This window comes from Tachypleus tridentatus, chromosome 13 (genome assembly GCF_004210375.1).
Source record: "Tachypleus tridentatus isolate NWPU-2018 chromosome 13, ASM421037v1, whole genome shotgun sequence".
In the NCBI taxonomy this organism is placed as follows: Eukaryota; Metazoa; Arthropoda; class Merostomata; order Xiphosura; family Limulidae; genus Tachypleus; species Tachypleus tridentatus.
In genome coordinates this window covers 123,495,696-123,508,101 of record NC_134837.1, presented here as the reverse complement: position 1 = coordinate 123,508,101, position 12,406 = coordinate 123,495,696, and the positions used below count along the sequence as shown (strand labels likewise).

At 34.6% G+C, this 12,406-nt stretch overlaps 1 protein-coding gene across 4 annotated transcripts in view; it reads right to left on the bottom strand.

Moving 5' to 3' along the window:
• LOC143240086 (ribonucleoprotein PTB-binding 1-like) overlaps window positions 1–12,406 on the bottom strand; it is a 70,342-nt gene that overhangs the window by 21,624 nt on the left and 36,312 nt on the right. The window contains exon 10 of one of the 4 annotated variants that reach the window (XM_076481936.1): window positions 7,181–11,007. The exons of 2 other annotated variants lie outside the window; for them this stretch is intronic. In XM_076481936.1, the coding sequence (XP_076338051.1) occupies window positions 10,861–11,007 (147 nt within the window). In that variant the 3' untranslated portion in view covers window positions 7,181–10,860. Of the gene's footprint in view, window positions 1–7,180; window positions 11,008–12,406 lie in introns of those variants that run through there. One more of the 4 variants, XM_076481937.1, reaches the window with a different exon arrangement.

Below are 12,406 nucleotides of genomic sequence, written 5' to 3'. Positions count from 1 at the left end.
TCATTCGTAATAAAGCTTATTGAAATTACGTGTAAGGTATAAATATGTTAACGTATTAATTAATAATTACGCGTTAGCTACAAATACCGAGAAGTTTTCTACCTTATTTGGCCATTTTATAAGATTATAATTATTTTATTATATTATGATTAGTCTGTTAATATATTGTGCTAACATCCATATCGCGCAAAACTACTGGACAGCCATCTGCGCTAGCTGTCCCTAATTTAGCAGTGTAAAACTAAAGGGAAGGCATCTAGTCATCACCACCCACCGCCAACTCTTGGGCTACTCTTTTACCAACGAATAGGAGGATTGACCGTACATTATAACGCTCCCACGGCTGAAAGGGCGACCATGTTTGGTGTGACGGGGATTCGAACGCGCAACCCTGGGGTTTACGAGTCGAGTACCTTAACCAACTGGCAATCCTGGGCGGTTCAAAATTTGTAGTGCATACTGAAAAAATTTAAACATTTTAAATAAAAGTTAAGAAAAAGCAACCTTTACACTCCGGATAAACATGATATATGTATATTAACCCTGAAGAAGCCGCAAAGGTTAGACGTTGGTTTAAATAAAAATATATTCTTTTATATTTATCTGGAGTATAAAGGTAGATTTTTCTTAACTTTTACCATAATTTATGTCTTTCGTAAGCATGAAATTAATACGGCTCATTCATTAAATACTTTTAACAGCAGAATGAAGAGCCCAAGCGATTTTCATTATGTACATGTATCTAAACTTGACCCACTAAAAAAAAAGTTTCAGCTACGCATAAATAAACACAATTTCAATGGTATGTAAATACTCATATTCTATCCAGATCTTAGCACATTAGAACAGATGTTCAAAGCTATGGTACAAAGAAAAGATTCATATTTGTAGATAAGTTTGTAGATCCCGGAGGAAATCCGAAACCTTAAACAATTCAGTTAAATAAGCAGAAAGAATATATATATAATATAAAAGTATCAAACTTACGTTGTACGGCTTTCGAGAGGAAACGGGAAACATTGTTTACTTATGAATTCTCTTGCGTTTAAAATAATAGCCTATCTGTTAGTTCTTCTAAAAGAAAAAAAGCCACAGCCCTAGGTGATTTTTTTTTCTCAATGAAACAGTTAAGGTCGGAATTTAAAAGATATTCACTATTAGAGTTTTGTTTTCAGAGAACGGGTAAGTGCCCAGAATTCGCAGACAAAGCATTTTTCTCGTGCGAGGGATGATCTTCATCGCTTGCGGCTCTCAAACCTAAATACAGAAACACGATCAAAGCTGACGAACCTAGCATTATAGAACTTTTCTTACAAAGAGTGGGCGCGCTCATCGCATAAAAACATAGAAAGTCTATATTTAATACTAATATTATAGTGATTTTTACGCTTTTTTCTGCGTTGTTAAATTATACATTTATTATGTGGTCCAACGAATTCCACCCTCAAACATAGATTCTTAAATGGTCCCGAAACAAATACGTTTCGGAACCACTGTGTTAGAATTTATCATACTTTAGTTCGTTTTGTATATTCAAATAATTTTTCAATAGTATGAATATGAGAAATACATCGACATCACAGAAATGAATCATAAACATTCAACCAGAACTATAGGTTAATAAGTTTTACAAAATCAGTTAACACGTTTTAAACAGCACACATTCTGGGTTTGATTACATATATATAACCACCTGTTGGATTCTATCTTAAACATTCTGGGTTTGGTTACATGTATATAACCACCTGTTGGATTCTATCTCAAACATTCTGGGTTTGGTTACATGTATATAACCACCTGTTGGATTCTATCTCAAACATTCTGGGTTTGGTTACATGTATATAACCACCTGTTGGATTCTATCTCAAACATTCTGGGTTTGTTTGCATTAATATAACAAACATACCTCAACAACATACGTACGTAACAAACATTCATTTCAACGTCACGTAAACAGAAATATCCACTTCACCACCAGGTTATATAAAAAATATCTTCATGTGGGCCCGCAAGAGAGGGTATTTTCTTCCCTTACATTTCACAAAAAAATGTACACAGCACGATACCAACTTAACATCGTATTTAAATTAAATATTCCTAGTAATGCTTATTAAAACTAAATTTATGTTCAAGTTTAAGCACTCATAGCACATATTATTTCAAACTGTTGAATGACACTGTAAAAGCTGCCTCCTTACATGCGTTTACCCCCCGAAAATATTTCTGTGGGCGTTCACGAATATCTTATCACATTTTAGGGGAGAGAGAGGCACGATCATTGTAACGTAATTTCTTTCTCTATCAACGTCCACACCTTACCCATTAATTGAAACCGTTCGTTAAAATGTGGCCCGGTGTGGTTAACGCGTTCGATTTGTAATCTGAGGGTCGCGGATTTGAATCCCCGTCGCACCAAACATGCTCGCCCTTTCAGTTGTGAGGGCGTTATAATGTGACGGTCAATCCCACTATTCGTTGGTAAAAGAGTAATCCAAGAGTTGGCGGTGGGTGGTGATGATGACTAGCTGCCTTCCCTCTAGCCCTACACTGCTAAATTAGGGACAGCTAGTGCAGATAGCTCTCGTGTAGCTTTGCGCGAAATTCAAAACAAACCAAAATCGTTAGAATATTTAACTAATGAGTAATAAAGTTTATTAGCCTTACATGTGATCCGAGTGTAGCAGGTTAATGAGCTTAAAAATCTGATGTCACAGTCACTAAACGTAGTCGAAATAAAACAAAAATCAAGATACATTACTCGGTTAAGACGTATTCTCTGTTCACTCCTTCGTTTGTTTGTTTGTTTTGGAATTTCGCACAAAGCAACTCGAGGGCTATCTGTGCTAGCCGTCCCTAATTTAGCAGTGTAAGACTAGAGGGAAGGCAGCTAGTCATCACCACCCACCGCCAACTCATGGGCTACTCTTTTACCAACGAATAGTGGGATTGACCGTCACATTATAACGCCCCCACGGCTGGGAGGGCGAGCATGTTTGGCGCGACTCGGGCGTGAACCCGCGACCCTCAGATTACGAAGTGCACGCCTTAACGCGCTAGGCCATGCCAGGCCCTGCACTCCTTCGACTGTTATAATGAAAGAACAGTGTTTCTTATTGGTAAAAATGTCCCCTTTCGTGGAAAACTATACAGATGTAATCAAAACACTGGCTGATAAATACGAAATCCGATACCTGAATTCGTTAAAAATGATAAATACAGAATTCTGAACAGCAGCAATAACTGGAGATTCCAGGAATTTCTGTCGCTACCCGCTTTACCACAACAGGGTTCGAAGTTGGAATTTAAACATTGCACACATTTACATATCTCAGTTAATTAACAGGACACTAAAATGGCGGCATTGTGACAAACTGTTCGTCACTGAGCCCCGTTTGTTTTGAATTTCGCGCAAAGCTACTCGAGGACTATCTGCGCTAGCCGTCCCTAATTTAGTAGTGTAAGACTAAAGGAAAAGTCGCCACCACCAACTCTTGGGCTACTCTTTTACCAACGAACAGTGGGATTGACCGTCACATTATGACGCCTCCACGGCTGAAAGGGCGAGCATGTTTGGTGTGACGGGGATTCGAACCCGCGACCTTCAGATTACGAATCGAGTGCTTTAACCACCTTGTCATGCCGGACCCACTAAGCCTCTTTATCGTCTGTTACCAAATATTTTACTGGATCGTCTTAATTTAAAACGTTTATTCATTATTTTCGTACAAAACTAGAAACAAAAAGGGGAAGTTTAGCCGTCTCTTCCACAGCGCACGTGTGGATCTCTTTTCTGCATTAACGGGATTCGAAACATGAATAACTGGGCTCACAGTTCGGATGCGCTAACCAACAGGTCACACCCAGCCTTAAAAGGAATAGAAAAAAAAAACACTAACATTTAAAGAAACTAAACTATTGTCTTCGATTTTCCAGCAGTTAAAAGACAGTGAAAAACTTATACAGGTCCGAGCACGTAATTAGTAAAACTATAATTACTCACTGATCCTTCACGATATTCAAAACTACATGTAATTTATATGTTTCTCAACGCGAACTGTGTTCACTTTCACTCGAACTACGGCTTCGTATATATCATATCTAGTGCGCAGCTATAAAGTTCTGCGAGTGACAAGAACGGAGAATAAGTAACTCGCAGAACGCGGGAGTAGCGTACATCAAACTTCCAACAACGAACTTATTAAATAAGATTCATCTCTGTGCATAATCGTTTGTTACTGTTGACTCATGGAGATATTTGCTACTTGTGCTCGAGGTTATTCAATATAACTGTTTATTCGTCCGAAAATACTTCGAAAATCAGATGATGTACAGACACATTTAACCACGGTTGGGTATACTCGTTTGACTGAAACATTTTATAGTGTCTAATCTTACGGAATTCTTCTCAGTATCTTTCAAAATACCAGGGATTAAACGTTTCTGGAATCAAATCATTTTAAACGTGGGGTTAGATTACCAAGCCAGGTGGTTATATAAATCACGACACGTCATGGAAGTCGATGGTGAATTTAAAGAGAGTTAATTTATTGCATTTATTTGATGTGAATCACGCACATCTTACGTCTTCGGGTCCTGCACAGTGAATCACGTGGTTTGAAACTTAATACTCTCACTACAGCCTTGTCCCACCTTTAGAAACCAAGGTCCTTAATCTTCTACAAACTCTTTCCTTATTCGGTCAAATGTTGATAAAATCACAGGTCCTTAAGGAACAGTAAAGTGACTGGTATTTATACTTGTCGTACAGAATCAATGGTCTTTTAAGAACAGTAAAGTGAGTGGTATTTATGCTTATTGTATAGAATCATTGGTCCTTAGGGCACTGTAAAGTGACTGGGATTTATGCTTATCATATAGAATCATTGGTGTTTAAAGACCAGTACAGTGACTGGAATTTATATTTATCGTAGAGAATCATGTCTTTAAAAAACAGTAAAGTGACTGGTATTTGTAATTATAGTTTAGAATCATTGGTCTTTAAGGAACATTAAAGTGACTGGTATGTATCATTAATCAACCCTATAACTCTGGGAGCTACAGCAATTAAGAAACCTGTAACCCCAAAACAGGTGGTGTTACCCAAGTTGAGACACTCATAGCCCCCCAAACTGGTGGTGTTAGAAGAATTTAGACACCTATCTTAAGAATGTCACTAAAATTTCACTTGGTTATTGTTAAGCTCTGTACTCTACCCAGTTTTCACCAATATAACCCTGTAGACTTACTGACCATTACAAAATAGTACCTGGGAAATATATGAAAAATAGTTACAATGAGTACCAATATGATTTGTCAATAAAACATTATGAAACCATTGTTTTAGTTACCATGAACCAAGTAAAAAGTTAGGTATATGACAGTTACACCTAATAACATATATTTCAGGAGTTTTGTTACTACATGGATAGTCTGAGGGTTGTATAATGTTGTAATTATCAGAAACTTGAGAGTTTAGATACTGAACATAAAGTACAGGTGTATTAACCACTTTACCATTTCTTGATGTTTCAATTTCAGAATTAACAAGTTAACATAATGAATACATCTAGTCGATAATATTGTATTAACACCTGTATGGTTTCTTGAAGTAGTAGTTTTAGAATTAACAAGTTAACATAATGAATACTTCTAGTCAATAATGGTGTATTAAGGCCTGTATGGTTATTGAAGTGGTACTTTTAGAATTAACAAGCTAACATAATGAATCATCTAGTCAATAATGGTGTATTAACACCTGTATGGTTTCTTGAAGTAGTAGTTTTAGAATTAACAAGCTAACATAATGAATACATCTGGTCAATAACGTACTTACACTTTATGTAAAACCTTGCTTCCTTTTAAATATAACATTACCTGCAGCAGAGAAGTATGGTGGTAATGGTTTTATATGATGTGAACAACTTTGCATACAGAGGTGTGGTCTCAACAACACCAATCCTAACATGCTGCACGACAACATAAAACAAATACAGCAGCTACAAAAACCAACAGATATAGCTTCCATTTGTGTATGACAGACAGACAGACACTGGTTAATTTACTCAACCTGACCAAAATATTTGGTTACCTTCACTTTCAAGGTTGTCCACTGCCACCCATTTGGGGCTCATTATGCTAGCTGTGGTAGGAAAACAAGTGGATCGTGAATATAAAAAAAAAAAGATACAAATATTCACAAATAATTTGTCCTGTCGGGAACGTTTCTTCACAAGTTAAACTGAGTCAAGATTAATAGTCTATTAAAATATAAAGTTGTTTCATATTTCTTTTTGATAGATTGTTTAGGCAGAGTATTCACGATGAAACTGTGTTGAATAGATGGCAAGTGTCTCTTGTGAAGACACAAGTGTAGAGGATGACATTTCGAAAGTCTTCTGCCTTTCATCAATCTGAAGACAAAAGTTGGAAGACTTTCGAAACGTTGTCCTCTACATTTGTATCTCCACAACAGATAGTTTATGTGCATTCTACAAAGTTTCATCATGTTTCATATTCTTGAAAATTTTGAAAACTTTCCTAATTCTGGGATTTCACGTCTGTACAATCTGGGTGAATCTGAAAAAAGTTTTTTGGGTTTGATATTTCTGTGATTCCTATAAGCTCTTGCAGCATGTGTCCCAATCTTAGCCTTCTGTGTGCTATTTATTACTGGGTTATACTTTCAAGTACAGATGTATATTCTTTACACATGATAATAAAGATGTTATACAAATATATCTTATTGAAAGGTAATTAGTCTTTGACTATGCCACCTTCTGTACACATAAGATGAGAAATAACTGGGCCATAAGAATGTTATAAAACTCACTGAGTTCAAACACAATTTGAATGATATACCCTGTGCACATGGTCATCCATATTCTCTTGGATTTCTCTCAAACATGCGGAAATCTTAAATGTTTGTATCAAAAGCAAAGTTCCAATATAAGTGACCATAAAATACAAATAAAATAAAAAACTATTACAATTTACACATATGAGTATTCTGTCAGTTTTTGTTTGTAAAATCTCATGGATCAGCAAGATGGCTGTGACAGTAACCTACAAGTCCCTTTTGTTACAGTTGTTTCTAAAAACATGTACCTCATTTGTGTAAGCTAGTTATTGGGATCACAGATTAAAAAGGCATTATAAGAAAACAAGAAACCAGACACAAAGAAACACAGTGTGTACTTTATTCAACTCTACTTACTGGCTACAGTAGCTAAGAAAACAGACACATCTCCACCAGGGACACCACCCAACATGGTATTTTTAAAGAATCTTTAAGACATAAAAGACAAGCAACTGTTAAATTGTTTACTTACTGAATTCCTCAACATTTGATAAAGAAACTGCAGATTCAGCATAAATTTGAAACTAACCTACAGCGACAATTTCATGGAAAACACTAAAAACTACTACAACATTTGCGAAAGTGTCCTGATGCTGACATTAAAAACAGCTGTTGAATTACAAATGGAAATTCTACACAAAAACAAAACACATTAATCAAAAACTTGAATCCACATCTGCTATTATTTTCTTGGTTGAGCTATATTGTGTTTTTGAGCAAGTTGTTTTCAACCGAAGAAGCATTTCATCATTACCATGTCTAGATCAGGTCTCCAGCAGCCCCATATCAGTGTGTTAGAATTCACATGAAATTATCACCTTCTTGGGGTAAAAACTGTCATAAAGGGAATCACAGAACGTCATACAACACATATATTGTTACTATTATAATACAGACCTATACCACAGATGCTGGCTGAGCTGACTGATATATGTCTGATTGCATGTTTTTTTTTTAATAATATGTATAATTCATCAAAATCTCAGAGAGATCTCACAAAGCCATTTAACACTTACAAGTTACATACATTTCCACTAGTTCAATTTTTCTTGATTTTGATAAGACTGCCTTGAAAGCAGCAAACTACCCTCTGGAAATATAAGAAATACATGCTAAGGGCAAGCAGATGAAACAGTTACACGGTCTGCCAAGATGCAGTTTCCTAAGACTATAACTTCCTTCTTATATCCTACTGAAATAAAATAAAACATCTGTATTTATTTAACATGTGACAGCATTATCAATAACACCACTTTCAGTGTAAGTTTTGTTTGGAAATGACATATCTGAAAATACACACACGTTATTCATCTCTATTCTTTAGAAGAAAATGCAGACTTAATTAAAAATAACAATATCAAAACAAATCATATTTATCTTGTAGCAATCCTACGTTGAGTGAATTTATGAACAAAGATAAGTGTTACCCTCTCATATTGAGGAATAAAAATCCCTTTAACATAATTTGATCTATTCAATTCAGTTTTACTGCCATGCAAATAAGGTTAAGTTCTACAAGAACTCAGTAACTTGAATACCTTTTTTTCCACTAACATGGAAAACATGTACAATTATAAAAATGAACACGTAATGTCAGTGTGATAATTGATTTTTAACCTAACAGGAGATAACTAACAATGGCTGCAGTGAAGAGTTTTAGTGTTCACATAATCTCTCATACAACCTAAAACTTTTTTACCACTACCTCTCAACTACGAAGATGAATTTAAAAATGTTGATATCATCCATCCTTATATTCATTTAGACATCAGAAGTGAGTGGAAGCTCGTTCATACAGTAATTCTGTTTCCCAAACTTCAAATAGTGGTGCTCCCAAACTCAACAAACTCCCCACCCCCCACCCCTCGGAAGTGACAACAGCAGAATCAACGTTTTCTTTTCCTGTTTTTACTCATTCTTTTAAAATGAAAAATAGATTGTAAGGAATGAGTAAAGATGAGAGAGAAAAAAACAAAAACTTTAAGAGCAAACTGATAGTTTTATCACATTATCTTCACATCCAACTCTTCCATTTCTTTTCTTATTTTTGGGCTCCCACCCCCAAAGGGCATGCTCAGATTTTGAAAAACACTAGATTAAGTGAAGAAATTTTCTAAAGCAGTATCAAAGTAAATTAAATAAGTATAAACCAGAAAGAGTGAAAATCTAAGGTCTTAGAAGTTTATAATTGTAGACTATACATATATACCAAGTTTTCAAAAATTCATATTACAGAATATTTTAGTCATGCTAATAAAAAATAAAGACGAATAAAGCAACAACATTAACAGCATAAGAAATAAATGTGAAACCATAACCACTGTATACCTATCATAAATAGATAACCATATCATAACAAAATTTCAAAATATTCATTACTTCAAATACTAAATGGACCACAAATACACTGTGCCCTATTAAATGTATAAACAACCAAGAGGATCTAGTTTCTGTTTTTTATCTTTCAAAAAAACATTAAGTTTCATTTCATTAACTATGAAAATTGGATGAACAAGTTTTCTCTCAGTTATTTCACAATTTATACTGATACCATTTGAATCTCAGAATTCTATTATTAATACACCTAGCTTCCATACAGTACCTGTGGTTTTTAACAACAGCCCTCCAAAACATTTGTCACTATAAAAAGTTGTAACTTTATATATCCACCATTTTGTTTTGCATAGTTTTATCTAATAGGTAAAAGGTGTTAAGGTATACTCTTAGACAGAAATGAAATCATTTATACTGAAAACTGTCTTCACTTACCAAACATACACATACACACACACACACACACACACACACACACACACACGCACACACACACACACACACACACCAATATTCATGGCCCACTTTCAGTTCTAAGCACTATACATTAATATGTAACAACACCCTTGACACAGATTCAGTTCAAAGGTTGTTTTACATCAGGAATTTAGACTTGTATCTTGTCTGAAGTACAATATATGTTAGTGTCCTAGACCTCCACCTTTGGTTTGAAGTACAGTATATGTTAATGTCCTAGACCCCACCTTTGGTTTGAAGTATGACAATTACTGACTCATCCCCAGTTGAAGAATGTCTTCAATGAGAAGTTCCAACTGAATAAAAAATAAATATACTGATTCTGTGATAAAAATCCAATACATTCCTTCCTCACAACTGTAAACATGTAACATTATTTTGTTTAGAACATGATTGATCACAAACAACTCTTAACTGATTTCTTTGTGGCAAGGGCTATCACATCAAATTTTATCCAATCTAAAAACAACCTCAATAATATCTATAACCAACAGACAAGCCAACTTAACAGTTTCTACATCATACCTTTACACTGAAGTATGTTATTATAATATCTTATGTTTGAAGCCAATATACAGACTGTTTCAGATTATCCAATAAAATTTGAAAATATAAATAAAAAAAGATTAGCTTCCAGCTGAAAGCTTAATTAACATAAAAATTGCATCAGATTCTTACAGTCAAAGATTATAAAGCTATGTGCTAGAAGCTTTACAAGCAGTCCTATCCTAAAACAGATTTATTTATTAAACATAGCATACATACATGCACACACAAATCTTGTGATACAAATGTAACACAATTTCTATATAAAATAGCAAATACTTAATTGTTTTTACATAACCTATACATCTGGATTTCAGTGTACAGAATTTATTGTTTGCCATGCAGAAGAACTAAACTGCTTCTGCATGTCTTCACGTTCCAGAACCGAAACCATACATCAACGAAAGATTTTTAACATCAAAATATTCTCTCCTCTACAGTCAAGCTTCTATAGAACATATATAACAAGCTCAAACTTAAAAAGTCCACTCTTTGTGACTCGTCTACCAGAATTATTGTACATGTATCCAAAACCAGAAAGTCGGTCTCTTCCCTGCAGTAGTGTAACTTCAGCCTACTGGGACAAGTCAACGGTCACATCCATCTGTTCACTTCACCACACAATCTTGGGTCCCGTAGTTTGGAGATTATAGCTTGAGCCTCTTGTTCGACAGGTAGGACTCAGGGTAGTGGCCACCGATCCCCTGGGAGTGCTGTCCAACATAGTTGTTCTCCGGACTGGGTTCTGGAGAGGGCAACAAGTAATGGAGCTTGCGTTTTTGTCCGACAGGAGTCTTGAAACAAAAACACATTTACCCCTTCTTATGATCTGTTACTACTAGTTATTGTTATCGTATGTCATGAGGTTTTAAACAAAAGCTGTCTGTAGTATGGCAAGCACTTGTGAAGCAAAAAAAAAAGTTTCCCCAAAACATGCATAAAAATATTTCATTATTTAGTTTTCATAAAAATGACAAAGCTCAGAATATCCACAAAGCATTTTAGTAACAAATGGCCATTTTAAGAAACTCCATAAGGTTACCATTAAAACTCTCACCCTACAATAGCACTGGTCAAAGTTTCATCCTGTACTATAACACTGATCAAAATTTTATCTTACATTATAACACCAGTCAAAATTTATCCTACACGAAAACACTGGTCAAAGTTTCATCATACACAATAACAACACTGGTCAAAGTTTCATCCTATAACACTGGTGACATTTGTAATGTTTGAGTCAGTGTACAAAAACAATTTTGCTTAGTTGCAATTGTACATGCAACAAAGAATGTATGATATAGATACCTTGTGAAAGAAGTTCAAAAGTTTGTTTTTTTAAGAGATGATTGAGTTTCAAACAAAGAACACATCATACCAACAGCATTAAAGTGCAAGCCATATTACAAGTCTCTCAGCTTTTGTCTCACAATCCCTCAGTAACATGTCTTCATTATGTAAAAGCTAACAGATTGCTTATGTTTGAAAAAGTTTTGTTTAACTCAGAAATATACGTTTTAATCATCAATTGTATTGGAACAATTTCAGTTACCAATCTTATTACATGATACAAACTTGGTGACAGTTATAACTAGATCACTGGTTCGAAGTTGTAACACATCTCTTGTAGTTTTTAATCATTTGTTAAATTTATCAAACAGTACTATTTTAGATTAGAATCAAAATAATGTTTTTTTAGTCTATAACATACATACAATAACAGATTACTTATTTTCACACTTTCTGCTGCTATTATTTAGCATACTTTACACGCTCATATTTTAACATGAATCAGCAATCGATGGATTAAGATAAAACATACCCACAAGTTTCAATTATTTATACAAGTACAAAATAAAAATTAAAATATTCCCACAATGTAACTGCAACTACTACATCCTGTCTAGCTTGGTGTTTAAATATTACACCCAAGAATTAAGAAAATACATTTAAGTTTTAGATTACTCAAAGATGCTTGACACAATATTAGAACAGATATTACCTGGATGTTGTTACAGTATCAGGTTTTCACAACTTTCTTATAAAAATTACATTAAAAAATGAACTTTTGTAGTTGAGTATATTATATCAAAACAACATTGAATAAACAACTCAGCAAGTTTGAATATATCAGAAATACAGTATGACATTGTGGAGTATTTCATATTTAGTGTAATGCTTTTGGGAAGGGTA